The sequence below is a fragment of the Microcebus murinus genome, chromosome 11 (assembly GCF_040939455.1).
Source record: "Microcebus murinus isolate Inina chromosome 11, M.murinus_Inina_mat1.0, whole genome shotgun sequence".
Classification (NCBI taxonomy): domain Eukaryota; kingdom Metazoa; phylum Chordata; class Mammalia; order Primates; family Cheirogaleidae; genus Microcebus; species Microcebus murinus.
Window position 1 is genome coordinate 59,497,750 of NC_134114.1, and position 15,455 is coordinate 59,513,204.

Sequence of the window (15,455 nt, forward strand, 5' to 3'; positions counted from 1 at the left end):
TGCCACTCCTTTCCTGAAAACCCTGCAATAATTCCTCATTTTAAAAGTCAACATCCTTCTCAGAAGAAAATATAGAAGTAAATCTTCATGATCTTAGATTAGGCTCAGGTTTCGTAGATATGACACCAAACACACAAGCAACGAAAGAAAAAAAGATAGATTGGACTTCATCAAATGTAAAACCTTCTGTGCCTAAGGGACACCATCATGAAAATGAAAAGACAGCCAACAAAAATGGAGAAAATATTTGCAAATGAATATATTTAATAAGGGACTTGTATCCACAATATATAAAGAACTCTTGCACTTCAATAATAAGGTTAAGTAACCCAATTTAAAAAGGACCAAAAGATCTGAATGGACATTTATCCAAAGAAGATAGTGATCAATAAAAACATGAAAATATACTCTGTCACTTGTAATAAAGGAAAATCTAAATCATGAGATACCATTTCACACCTGCTAGGATAGCTATAATTTAAAAAGAAAAATAATCTTAAATGTTAGGAAAGATGTGGGGAAAGTATAATCCTCATTTAACTGCTGGTGGGATGTAAATTAACCAGCAGTTTTGGAGATAAGTCTGGCAGTTTCTCAAAAGGTTAAATATAGAGTTTACCATATGACCCATCAATCCACTCCTAGGTATATACCCAAGAGAAAAGAAGACATATATCTATGCAAAAACTTGTACATCAATGTTCATAGCATCATTATTCATATTAGCCCAAAAGTGGAAACAACCTAGATGTTTATCAGTCGATGAATGGATAAACAAAATGTGGCATATAATACAATGAAATGTAATTTGATTGTAAAAAGTAATTAAGTACAGATACATGCCACAACATGGATGAACCTTGAAACATTATGCTAAAGTGAAAGAAACCAGTCACGAAAGACCACATACTGATTCCATTTATATGAAACATACAGAATAGATAAATTCATAGCATCAGAAAGTAAATTAGTGGTTTCCTAGGACTGGGGAGGTTGGGTGGGGAGAATGGGGAATGATTGCTCATGGGTTTGGGTTTTTTTTTATTTTCTTCAGGTGATAAAAATGTTCTAAAGCTGATTGAGGGGATGATTGTACAACTCTGAATATCTATCAATAAATGTACAGTAGCTGTATATTTTAAGTGGGTCGATTGTGTCTATGTGAATTATATCTCGATAAAGCTGATATCTTTAGGTTTTAGTGACCCGGACAGAGTGCTAGTGATCCCCTTCCCCTCTTCCCCACCTTGGGGGTCTTTCCACTGGTTGGTCCCTCTCCCTGGAACACCATGCCTCCCAGTGTTTGCTCACAAGTCGCTTTCTCAATGAAGTCTACAATTGCAGACCCAACCCTGGCTGGCATTCCTTAGTCTACTCTACTTTTTCTTTTTACCATAGTATGTATTGCTCCCTGACATACTATATAATTTACTCATGTACCGTGTTCCTTGTTTATCCCTCTCCCCCCGCTAGAATGTAACCTCCATGAAAACAGGGACCATTGTTTTTGTCACTGGTATATCACGAAGGCTTAGAAAAAATACCTGGTATATAATGGATGCCAAATTATATAAACATCTATTTCTAAAATTCTTATCTCATTACTCCAGAGAGAATCTTGATGTGGTAGAATACTAGTTCTTTTGACTTGAATTAAACAGTTATTTTTCACTTTGACTTAGTAATTTTACTCCAAGGAATTTATCAAAAGAAAATAATTCAAAAGAAGAAAAATTGTTTTGGCTTATTTTGTGACTGCATTGTGCTAAGTACTATTTATAATTTAAATGACCCACAGCAGAAGAATACTTAAGTAAATTATGGTTCATCATCTTAGTACAATATCACATAACCAGTAAAATCATAATGATGACTTTTTCTAGAATCTCTTTTTTTCTTAGAGATGGGGGTCTTGCTATGTATCTCAGGTTGGACTCCAACTCCTAGGCTCAAGCAATCCTGTCTCCGCCTCCCCAGTAGCTGCAATTACAGGTGTGAGCCCCTGCACCTGCATAATGATGACCGTTTGCCAGTATGGGAAATGTTTATGTCATAACACTGAGTGGGGAAAAAAACCACAAACTTTTATACCATAAATTTAGCAAACCCTTGACCACTTAACTGTGGGCCAAACCCTGACCCATGAGCCAAACCCTCCATACATGCAGGAACAGTAATAATCAAGATCCTTGCCTTGCCAGGGCTTGCATTCTAGTTGGCAAAGGCACGAAATGATTAATGTATAAACAAGTAAGATAATTCCAGAGAGTGATACTTGTCATGAAAAAAGTACAACAGGCAAAGGATTGGGTTTGTGGTGGGCATGTGGTGGGACAGAGTTGCCATCTTGATTGAGGGCGGATTCACAGGGAAGAATGGCAAAAGCGGGCCAGTCAGCAGGGTCTAGAGTACCAAGATGGTTGGATTTTATATGTGGGAGGAGCCAGAGCATGATACTCAACAGAGGAAAAGTAAGATTAGATTTGTATTTGAGATGAATGGGGATGAGGACCAAGCACTGGGGCTAGAGGACTGACAAAGGGTATTGTTGGAGGCTTGAATCTTGAACTCCAGTGCAGTGGGAATGGAGTGGTGAGCACAGCTTGTGGAGAGATTGAGAGGGTAATAACAGGCCATATTTTCCATTATGAGATAGATTGAGAAAGAGAAGGATCTAGAATGATTCCTGGATTTCTGGTTTTGCAGCATGTATGGGGAATAGAGAAAAGGCTTGGCAGGTGTCAATATGGTGAGTTTGTTGTGTATTTTTTTATTATTAAAAACATTTTTATTACTATAATTTTTAGAATCAAGTTAAAATCAGGGGACACATTGAAATGCATTTTTACTAACTGCTCTGTTTTTATTAAATGACATATAAAGAGCCTAAATACTGCTAATGTAGTATTGTCTTTTAAAAAAACTGGAAAAGGGAGGATCATAGAAATACTTCATGATTTAAAAAAATATGTATTTTCATGACATAAGGAGAAATACAGTTGATTTTTATGTTTGGAACTTATTTTTAACTCCTTATGACTGTCTGTTATTTTAGGTTAACCAAATCATTTTTTAATTTCTGTATTCTAAGGTGTTCAGTTTTTTCACTAGATTTGGTGTTGTCTGAAAACTTACTGCACATACTCTCAATTTTAGTATCAAATCTGATGAAAATTCTATAACATTTGTTCTGAGTCTCTCGACATTGTTGCTAGGCTGCTTATTACTGCATTTTGTATGAATGTTTCCAGCAGAGTATGCAGTTTTTTGACAGTGGTAATATCCAAACCATTTATTCCATATTTAGATTGTTGACTGAAATATCTTAAGGAATAAAATTAAAATCATTACTGATTACCAGATATTAAACCCAGCATTCTTCTCTAGGTCTGCAAAGCTTTCTCCGTCTTAGAGGAAATAAAGTTTAGGAAGGCGTTCTTTTATTTATCATTATTCAGTCAATATTTATAAAGCATCTGCAATGCCTCTGCCCTCAGGGGCAGCAGGGAATAGCAGGAAGAGCACTAGTGAGTCCTGAGATCTGGATTCAGAGGTGAACTGGCTGCAAAATTTGGGCAGATACATATTTCTGAAGACCTTGTTTGCCTTATTTATAAAATTAGTAGTTATACCAGCTCTAACATTTTGTCGTCTTAATACAGGCATTTGACTTCTTCTAACTTTGACATGTAAAAATTATCTTAAAAGCATAAGTTGATTATTTAGTTTACTCTTTGACACTGAAGTATGTAAGGTCTTATTAGCCTCTCCCAACATCAGTATACACACACGCGTGCACAGACACATGCACATGAATATTTTGAAGATGTGTGGTTCTTCTCTTAAGAGCAGAGTTTGGCCCTAGTCTGTAAATGTGTTCAGAAAACAATATAACACACATACTGAAGGCAGCTTGTTTTTAACTTGTAGCTAAACATGACATTCAAATGTTAATTGGATGAATAAATCTTGTTCATTTTACAGACATGGAAATGTCAATGGAATAAAACTATTTATCACAAGATAATGGTCTCCTGCCACCAGATAAATGCCAAGATGAAGATACTTATTGAAAATGTATCAAAATATTCTATTGCTATTTATTGAAAATAAAGGTTGAGGAAAAGTTCAACTTTTCAGGTCAAACATGAGAAATGCCCTGCGTATGGTGTTTGTGTATTACTGTATCAAAGGCAATGTGCATGGTATAGAAACATGGGAAAATTCTCAGAAATAACAGTCTAGAAACAAATCCTTTAGCTTTGAGAACTATTGAAATAGTGAAGTGGAAACTGGGAGAGGATACCTAATAAACATTGTGCTCTTATTGTATGCCTAACACAGTCATGGATTTGTTCACTGATGTGAGCTTCACAAGAACAAAATTGGAAAAGGATTATTATCCTCATTTTTCAGGTAAAGTTAAATGCAAAATAACTTGCAGTCACACAGGGAGTAAGTACCAGCACCAGGATTTAAACGTAGCCTGGACAGAGGCATTGCAAATGCTTTTAAATATTTACTGAATAATGATAATCTAGTGTTCTTTCCCCACACCCTATGTTTCTACTTACAGTATATATCTGAATAAAATGCTTTTTGGTTTTCTGGGGTTCTTGAATAGATTATTTTGTTGCACTCGATGACCAAATACTTCTTTGGATCTAATGATTTTGTACACCGATGTGTTTTCTTTGAGTGATACCATCCATTTGCCTACGGAAAAGAGCACGCCCTTAAGTCTTGAGGACTTGATAGCTCTAAGTGGCCTCAGTAGTGCTACATTCTAGCATTAAGACTCTCTTTCCAGCAGTGTGTGGTTTGAAATCTTTAGGTAATGCACTCTCTCTCTGCTTTCTTTTCAGAACTTAGATACCTATTTTTGCACTTATCTTGTGTATACTGTAAGTGCCATGACGGTCTTCATAAAATACATTATTTGGGTGGTTACAGAATAGAGATAATCAAAACCACTTAAACAAATATAAGGAGAACTATTGTTCACCAAAACTCTTGCTAATCTCTTTATACCAACCCTTTCTCAAGTCCCTTCAGCCCCAACAGCCCCATTAACACTGGGTGCTAAAATTTCTGGACTGTCAGCAAATTGCAGTTTTCTTTGGGTAGAGACTGCTCTCTACCTAGTTAGTATTTTAGTTATTGACATACTTGTCATAGTTTCCCCAGTGGATGACAGGCTCCTTCCTAGGAAAAATTGTGTGTTCTCCTTCTATTTTGCACAGTACCCAGCAGAATGATTTAGATATTACAGATACTCAGTCAATGAGAGAGTGAAAGAAGCTTGAGTATGATTTCTTTGTTTTAAGGACCCGAGGAGTATTAAGACTTCAGAGATATCCATACTGCACCCTTGTGAATGTGGGAGTCTATTTGCCTGATCCTTTGCCTGTGCTTGTATCTGTCAGTTCTCTCTAAAACACATTTGGATTTTATTTATTTTGTAAAATTCCTAGAAGCAATGAATGAGCAGATAATTTAAATGCTAGATGGATACAAAGGAGAGAAGCTTGAATGTTTAAATTTTCCTCAGGAAGAAAATAGTAATTCACATAGCACTCCCTAGGTATATAAATAGCATGTGCACTAGTAAAGATTTTTTTAAAAAGTCATAATATTCTCCCAGTAGTTTCAGATTGAGACCAAGCCCCATTGTGTCATATGGATTACTCAGTCTTTACCATGCACTTTCACAGATGGGAGACCTTTAACTCTCAAGGACATATGGGAAGAAGTCCATGAATGCTATAAGACGCGGCTGCTACAGGGACCATGGGACACTATCACTCAGCAGGTTAGAGTGTATTGTCATTTTATTATATGCAGTTCTTTCTCTCCACTCATGTTTTCATCTAGTTCCCTCACTCACTCTTTTTCCTATTTCACTGCTCTACATCCTTACAGATTTCAGCTCAAGAAAGTTTCCTTAAGAACACCTTCCCAGGCTCAGTCTTGGTTTAGCCTCCCTATTATAAGCTCTCATAGTATCTTGTAATTTTCCTTGATAGTGCTTACCATAATTTAAAATTACATATTTGGATAATTTTTTAAAATTAATGTCTGTCTTTTCCACTATATAGATGCTTCTTGATTTACAATGGGGTTACATCCAGTCAGTTGGAAATATTGTTAAGTCGAAAATGTATTTAATACACCGAACCTACCAAACATCATAGCTTAGCCTAGCTTACCTTAAACATGCTCAGAATGCTTACATTAGCCTACAGTTGGGCAAAGTCATCTAACACTAAGCCTATTTTGTAATAAAGTATTGAATAGCTCAGTATTGGATAAAGTATTGAATGTAATTTGTGGAATACTCTACTAACAGTGAAGAACAGAATGGTTGTATGGATACCTGAAGTATGGCTTCCGCTGAAGCAGGTGTATCATTTTTGCGCCATCATAAAGTTGAAAGTTTGTTAGTTGAACCATCTTACATCTGGGACTATCTCTGCCATTTGCCCCATGTGGAAAAACTGTGTCTGTTTCACTCTTCATTATATATCCCACACCGGTGTAGTACTTATAGTAGATGCTCAATAAAAATATATTCAGTAAAGAAAAATAGAGACTAAGTTGGCAGATATACTAAGAAATAGATGATTTTGCTTATGTCATATATAATGTTTCCCAGTTTTACACATAGGTGCATTTGCAAAAAAATGAACTTTTGATTAATACTAGAAATGCAATAGTGATTTGCAAAAGTGGAGAAAATAGATCTGCAGAAGTAGATAGGAAAAGTAGATTTGCAAAAATAGAGAAAATAGATCTGTCAATCATATAAGTCATCATTAGTGCCTTGCTAAAATCAGCAGTTAATTATTTTAGAAATTTAAAAATACTCATCACCTTGCAACCAATCATGATCTCCTTAAAAATAATTTTTACTTATATTAAAAATCTTATTTTTTTCAGATAAGCTTAATGAAAACTTCCTTTAAAAATGACTTTATCAGCCATTATAATTTTATGCCCTCTCATGTGTTTGATCATAATGACAGTTTACCTCCCAATCAACAGAAGAGTCCTTAGAATCTCTTAAGCACTTCTCTGACAATGACTGCAAGTGACCATTTTCTAGATTCTAATTGAGGACAAAACTCACTTTGAGTATGTGTATCTTGCACACTGCCCTTCAAATTAGTCTTTTCCTTTCTCTTCCCACTATTACCTTCCTAGATCAAACGCTGTGACCTCATCTGTAGCAATTAGTAAAGCCTCTTATTGCCAATCTTTTGCTCTTTTCCTCCCTGCTCCTTGTCACATCTTAACCACTGCTGTAAGTACTTACCCATGCCCAGACCTGTGATAACTCTCTGAGGGCCTAGGGGATGTGGTCTGAATGCCTCACCTGGGCGTCAGTGGCTGCTACTTCCTGGCTCCAAGTTTCCGTTTATCTTCTACTTCTCCACTTTACATAGCCCTTGCCAAACATGGCTATTCACTTCCCTGTATCCATCAGGTGCAGTTCGTTCTCGGAATGTTTTCAGGTTTAATGCCTTCCCTCTTTGTTCTGTCTGCATATTTCGTACCTGTTCTCTTACGTGCTCCTTTCTCTGAAATCATCTCAGCTCACAAAAATGGCCCCCTGTGACATTCAAGTTCTGTAGACCAGGCATAGGTGGTTGCTATGAAGAAGGGTAATGCGATATATAAGCAAAGCAGCCCCAAAGATTTTTGGCAAGAACATTTTATTTTATGCAATCTATTTTAGATTAACCTTTAAGTATGTCATGGTAAACCATAAGAGCTTCAATTTCTACTGTCTTATGTATGAACACAGCTGTCCAAAAATTTATACTACAGAGATGAAATCCACAGGACCCAGGTTTGGCTGTAGGAGTCAAGGAAGATGGCAAAAAATATATGTCTATTTAACTTTACACCATTATCTCAGCTCCTTCTCAGTTACATTTTCCATTATGCATCAGAGCCCAATTCTTATCCTTTTCCTTCTCTGTCTCACCCTATTATCAATCTCCTCAATGCAAGCCTGTATAGCACAATTTCTGGTGGTCTATGTCATTTGTTGTTTGAATTCCACATGTTTCTGTTCTGACTCATGACATAGGAGCAAGATTCTGAATTCAACTGAATTTTCTTAGTTTCTTAATATGATGTTGCCAATAGATTTCTTTCCATTGATAGAACTCCTAAGTTGTTAAACCAACCAAATGAACCAATCTGTACATTGATTCTTTTTAATAGAACTGACTGTCTTTCAATTTATAGGCATTTGAGTGTCACACAGCCTATTAGATACCATCTTTCTCCAGCCTATCATAGTATGGTAGTACAGATCACATCCTATCATGATAAGCATTACAGTTTTTAACACCACGACTGGGACTTGCTTAATAAGAGGGATTTTGACATAACCAAAGTACATACAACTGTAAAACTTAGGTGATCCTTTGGCATTTGTCTTATTGGGATTTGATCTGTAGACAGGTATCCTGTTTTTAATAACAATCTTTATTTAAGCTTTAGAATTGCTCATTATTGTGTATGTCTAGGCATTAGAGACCAAGAAAGGGAAAACTCATTTGTAGTCATTGTACTCATTTGTAGTCATTGTACTACTTGACATTTGAAAGTCATCATGGATATTTCCTTTGGAAGTCTTGGCTTTTAATCCCAGATTGGTTAATAGTTTGGCATTTATGTCCTCTTCTTTGTTTGAGATCTTTGGGAGAGTGGGTCTTCATTTTTGTAAGTCCTCATATAGGGAAAAAACAACGTATCCTCAGGGGGATGAAGGGGGAGAATATGATACAGCGCTAGGGAAGAATGAACTGATGGAATGTCGGTGGTGTCGAGTAGTAGACACTGTTGTGCAGAATTATACTAAGGAATCATTAGCTTGCAGTCTGAACATGATAATAATATGCTGTCCTCCAGAGTGGCTTAAAAACAAAAGCAGCCTTTGCATAATATAAAATGCATTTCACTTCATTTTCAGGCCTGATTGTGCTCATATAGTTTCTTGCTCTTCCTATTTAGTAATCACACTTCTGTTCTCTCAGCATTTGTCTTGATGATAAGGACCTGTTCATGTCAGACATGAACCCTCTCTTTTGAAGACAAGCCACTCATGAATCTCATACATTTGATTATGGTGATTACTTACCTGCTTTTATCCAACATTACGGACTACCTTTTATCTCTACCCTGTAGCCTAATAAAGAACTTCTGAAAGAAAGTTAACAGATGCCTAGGTTGGATCTGCCTAAATTGGTTTAGTGAATGTTATAATAATGATACTGGAAGGTGTGGTCCCTTTTAGGCCAAGAATTCCTGTGATCTTAGCACAGCCTAAAGTCAAAAGATAAAAAAGCATACCTTCAGTTTGATTTGAAGATGTATGTGTTTGTGGGTGTGGAGTGGTCAGATATGTGATTTTTTTCATACTTCTTTTTTAAAACTTGTATTATGGGAAAATTTTAAAGACAAACAAAAGTAGAGGTAATAGTATAGTGCACCTATTAATTCATGGCAATGTTATTTTTTTGGTATCTCACCCAGTCTGGAACTTTTTGAAACAAATCCTAGACATTTTATCTAATCCATAAATATTTAAGTATCTTTAAAAGGTAAGGGCTCTGCATGAATTTTTAGAGCAGTTTTATTAATAATAGTCCCAAACAGAAACAACCCAGATGTCCTTCAGTGGGTGGATGGTTAAGCAGAGAGTGGTACACTCTTACTATGGAATAGTACTCAGCCATAAAAAGGAACCAGCTATTGATACACTTAACAACCTGGATGAATCTCCAGAGAATTACACTGAGTGCAAAAAGACAATCTCATAAGGTGTCATCATGTATCCATTTCTAAAACAATTTTGAAATAACAAAATTATAGATTAAAGAACAGATCTGTGGTTGCCCAGTGCTAGAGATGGGAAGGAAATAGGTATTATTATAAACCACAACATGAGGGAACCTTGTTTCAATGAAACTATTATGTGTCTTCACTGAATCAGTATCAATATCTTGGTTGTAATATTGTACTATTTTGCAAAATGTTACCATTGGGGAACCTGAGTAAAGGATATGAGGTATTTCTTTGTATTATTTCTTACAACTAAATGCAATTTACAATTATCTAAAAATGAAAAATTTAATTTAAAAAAGTAAGGAGTCAAAAAGACTCATAATTCTATCACAAATAAAATTGTTAATAATTTCTTAATATCATTAAATAAGCAATTAATGTTTACATTTCCCAAGTTTATATTTTTTATAGTTTGTTTGCATCATAATCCAAATAAGATTTGCACATTAACATGGTTAACATCTCTTAAGACTTTTTGGATCTATATAGATTCTCATTCTTCCCTCTCTTTTTTCCTGATAATTTTTTGTTGAAGAAACTGGTTGTTTATTCATTAGTGTTTTGCATTCTAGATTTGTGTGCATGTGTGGCTAATTGTGTGTTCATGGTGTGTTTAGTGTGTTCCTTCCTGTATTTTTTATAAACTTGTAGTTAGATGTTGAGGCTTAATCAAATTCATGTTTGATTTTGTGGCAAGAATACTTCACAGGTTTCCAGGAAGCACATGATGTCTGGTTATCACTCTTTAGTCATCTTAGCAGCCATTGATGATTATTGCCCAGGCCCATTAATTCATTAGAGGTTGCAGAAGGGTGATGTTCTAATCTGTCATTCATTATTTATTACTTATGGATTACTTCTATAATGACAAAGTTTCCCTCACCAGCTTAGTTACCTGAGATATACTTTGTATATCAAAGGCAGGATAAATACTTAATTTTTTTCCTCCTTATGCTCAGCTTTCAAAATAATGAGTTGGTTCTCTAGCATCCTCCAAAGGTGACCAAGAACTTTTTTAAGTGTATCTTTATGAATTCATAAATGTTTTATGCATTTCAATTTATAGTGATCATCTTTACTGACGTTCAATTTGCCTTATCTTTGGCTGGTGAAATTCTCTTTAAGTTTGGCTTCTGAGTCATTTTCATACAACCAATGTATGATAGCTTTGATGGGTTCCTTGTTTTGTGGTGTGACAAGTTATTGCACATTCTTATTGTACAATTCCTGCCCAGACTTGGAGTCAGCCATTTTCCAAGGAGGATTGGTTCCTTTGGAAAACCATAGGGCTGTATCTGGATGTTGGAGCCAGACAGAGTGGACTGGAGTCTGTGCACCGTCACTTACTAGCTGTGTGTCCTTGGTCAAATTACAGTGACTCTGTGTCTTAGTGTGTTTTTCCATTAGAGGTCATGGTAGCATCTACAGAGTCAGTTAGAAGACTAAAAAAATCAATATATGTAAAGTACTTTGAACATATCCTAGCATATAATAAGCAGTAAGTAAGTATATTATGTAATCATCATAATCATTATTATTATTTCCATGTAAACATAGTGACCTCAGTGATTTTCTCAGTCATTGATGATTACACTGTGTCAAATTTAGGATTTAACCCATCCTCCCTTTTCACTCCCTTTCACTACTAAACTGCTAGACCTTAGCCATATGCATCTACCCCAGGGGCTCTGTTTTAGCCCTCTGCTGCCCCTTTTTCCTGGTCTCTCTCACCCTTCTCTCTCTCTCTCTCTCCCCCCCACCCTGTCTGTCTGTCTGTCTGTCTGTCTCTCATATCAAACTTTTGCATTCCAGGGCCACATCCTGATTTTTGTGGGCCTTAGACATATTTACCTTCATGGACTTCTTTCTCCATAAAAAAAGTATTAAAAGTTATATTTTATAGCTGCCTTTTTACAAAAATGACTGTAGTCATATTATAATATTTTCTTTAACCTAAAAGTTTGTTATTTTCCTTTATTTTTAAAAGCAATTAAAACGTTTTCATGGATTCCTAAAGGTATGGTAGCCACTAGGCACTGTGGCTATTCTGTCTAATAAATAAGTTGGTCTTGCCATATCCCACTCTTTCCTGCTACCACAGCAGGCTGCAAAAACCTCAGGTGGCTGTCTCCAGTCCTTTTATGCCCAGATAGGGCATTTCTATTTTACAGCTGCCTAAACATAATGGTGGTGATGGAAGGGACTTTTTAAAATGAGACTTGCCTTGGACTAGACTCATTTTCTCTCTAGTCTCAAATTTCCAAACCATAAGAGATTCTGTTGTGTTGTGTTGTTTTATGCACATGTTTGCACATGCATGAGCACACCCATGTACATACACACACACACGCCTCTTCTTGGGAAATGGCCTTTCCAAAGTTGCCTTCTCTCCAGGTCCCTGCTTCATTTCCCAGCTCTGTGGGAGACAGTTGTGTATGAAATTCAACCTATATCTTATCGCCTTTTAAGTATGTTCTTTCTAAACACTTTGAACCATGTGCTTAAATTTAGAAACCAAGACTTTTGTGGTACTTTACTTTTTGATCCCATGTCTAGGGAAGGCAAGTACAAGTAAATAAAGGGGGTTGGATGGATAAAAGTGGAAAGAAACTCATTGATTATTTTTCTTCATTTGATCCCACCATGTTCATACTGTGTAAGAATCAGGTTAAATATCTGTAAGGAGTGGAATGGTAAACCTATGCAATACACATTTTGCATATCCCAAATACCACTGATTTCATTTTTAAAAGACTTTTGCTTGCCTAAACATGCAAAAATATGATAATTAATTTCAGTGACTTTCATTACCTTTCCATGATAAATTTCACAGGATAAAAAATAAAATCAAAACACAACAAAAAACATAACTCCTTAGGTACCTTTTGGTGGATAGATTGCTTTTGACTCTCAGTGATGCAGGAAGTCACTGGTTAAGGATTCTTAAATAATGAAGCTTGATATGTTGCCTGGTGATTTATAATGATGGCTGATAAACTGATGATTTAATTGTGCTTCCTCTAGTAATAATCTTAAGTGCTCAAGTGAAGTTCCAGTGATTGGCTTTCTTCTGAACTCAGTCTCCCTGGAGTCTTTAGGCATCTCTTTTACACAACATCCGATAACTGACTTTTAACTGTTCCTATTTTAAATAATACAAATCAATTAAAACACACAGCTGTTTAACAAAACTTCTCAGTGTTGGTATAGGTCTCGGTGGGTATTTCCTGATGGCTCATAATGACATCAATTTAGTGCACCTGGTAGGATCGGTGTGAACTGGAAGTGGTTTAATTCTTAAATGACAAGGAAATTAAGAAGCCTTTATGGATTGCTGCTGCTTCTTCAGAATCACTGCCAGCTCCTTAGCTGGCTTCCTTCATGGTGGAGTTTTATTTAAATCGGACTACAGACATCATGTGATTGTTTTCTCTGTAATTTGCTGCTAATTTGTTGAATCTGAGTTTCTAGGTATTAGTTCTGGGCATTAATAAGTCACTTTAGTAGTCAGGTTTATGTCAGAACAGTAAATGTATCTATTTTGGGGGGTTTTTGTAGGAACCTTCCTATGTTTTAACAGTATTCAGGCCGGGCGTGGTGGCTCACGCCTGTAATCCTAGCACTCTGGGAGGCTGAGGCAGGAGGATAGCTCAAGGTTAGGAGTTCGAGACCAGCCTGAACAAGACTAAGACCCTGTCTCTACTAAAAATAGAAAGAAATTAATTGGAAAACTAAATATATATATAGAAAAAATTAGCCGGGCATGGTGGCGCATGCCTGTAGTCCCAGCTACTCGGGAGACTGAGGCAGGAGGATCGCTTGAGCCCAGCAGTCTGAGGTTGCTGTGAGTTAGGCTGATGCCATGGCACTCTAGCCCAGGCAACTAAAAAGCCCAGGACTTTTTTTCTCAAAAAAAAAAAAAAAACACCCAAAATGTCGCGCCCGCCTCGCCAGCAAGGAAAACGCGGCAACCGGAGTTCTTCTGACAGCACTTTAATGGGGATTGCTTAACTGGTTACATGCGGAGACGCCGAGGCGTTCTCCGCGGCTGCTTATAAAGGCAGTAAGTACACTGGGCATTGTCTGATTGGATAAGGCACTTGGAAGGGAGGAGACAAACTCTGCACATGCGCTGAGCACTTGTTTGTCAGACTAACAACAGGGTTTGACCAGGAAGCGGGCGCCATCTTGGGATGGCGTTGCCACCGCGCCCCACACCAAAACCAGTATTCAGTGATTCTACCACACTTTCTTATCTTAGGAGGGTGAAATATATTCTCATTGTTTTATCCCCACTTTGATATCTTTTGGTAATAATGACAGTGCTGTTTTTCTCTGTCTCAATAAGTAATTATTTTTCCATTGTCAGTCTATATGTGCATTGTGCCTTTCAGTACTTATTGGGTGCTGATGTTGTGTGTACCAAAGATCATCAGAGTACTTCATTTTCCATATTTTTTTTTGTCAGTTCAGAAATGTCCGTTGTCACTCATACTCAACTGTGCTTTTCTTGTTTGGGGAAAACAATACATTGTATAAATTTTGTTTGTTTCTTGGACTTTCATTACATTAAGAAATATGTAAAGAATGGCCAGGTGCAGTGGTGCATACCTGTGGTGCCAGCTGCTCAGGCAGAGGCAGAGGATCACTTGAGCCCAGGAGTTCGAAGCCAACCTGGGCAACATAGCAAGAACCGATCTCTTAAAAAGAAAAAAAAACTTATCTTGGTGTAACTGTGATTATTACCAAAAGTGCTCAGCAAGCTCACTTAATAAAGAAAAGAAGAAGTATATGAAACTTCTTTCTCATTATTTTTGACTAAGTAATTTATTTTTCTTAAAATTTTTTTTGACTTTTTACCCTGCAGTATTTGTGGAAAGTCCTAACTGCCTATTAAATGATATTTAGGCATTGTTATAACGGTACTTTCTCATCCAACTTTTACTTTCTAAAGTTTTCTGTCTACTAGCCACTATTTAAGTATTTAAATTAATTTGAATAAAGACAGAGAAGATTTATTATGTGACTTCTATCTTATTAAATTAATTTTCAAGATGTTTTATTCCTTTTTAACGAGAGTTTAAGATACATAGTTAAACAGGATATATTTCTTATAAATAACCAGGACATACTGGTATATTTGGGTTTTACTTCTTTAAGTTGAAGTTTATTTCACTAAATAATAAAAGACTAGTTGATGGTCTTTGTTGTATGTATATCTGGTGGAGCAAAATATTACTTAGCTTTTTACCATCAAAGTTTACACTTTTGACTCAGCACATACCTTGGATTTATACAAAAGCTTTCTTTAAAGAATTTCCCAGCATTTCATTGATCCTTGGAATTTCTATTTCTAAAAGAGGAGAAGCTTATAAATATAAAAATAAAATGCCATTTTAAATAGTTAATAATTAATTTTAATATTACTCATCTTAGCACTTTTCATTTTGATAATTACCTACCATCAATTTTTAATTTTTAATAAACATCTTAGTTCCAAAACTTCAAGTTTGAAGAATATTTATATTCTCATTTCCACTTTTTTGAGAAGGAGGTTAATTTAATGGTGGGTAGGCAGTAAAGCTAGAGGCGGG

The 15,455-nt window shown here is 36.1% G+C and overlaps 1 protein-coding gene across 2 annotated transcripts in view; it reads left to right on the top strand.

Annotated features, from left to right (window-relative positions):
* Window positions 1-15,455, top strand: part of ATG10 (autophagy related 10) — a 243,112-nt gene that overhangs the window by 163,567 nt on the left and 64,090 nt on the right. For both annotated transcript variants that reach the window (XM_012784371.2, XM_012784372.2), the window contains exon 5: window positions 5,715-5,812. In XM_012784371.2, the coding sequence (XP_012639825.1) occupies window positions 5,715-5,812 (98 nt within the window). The remainder of the gene's footprint in view (window positions 1-5,714; window positions 5,813-15,455) is intronic.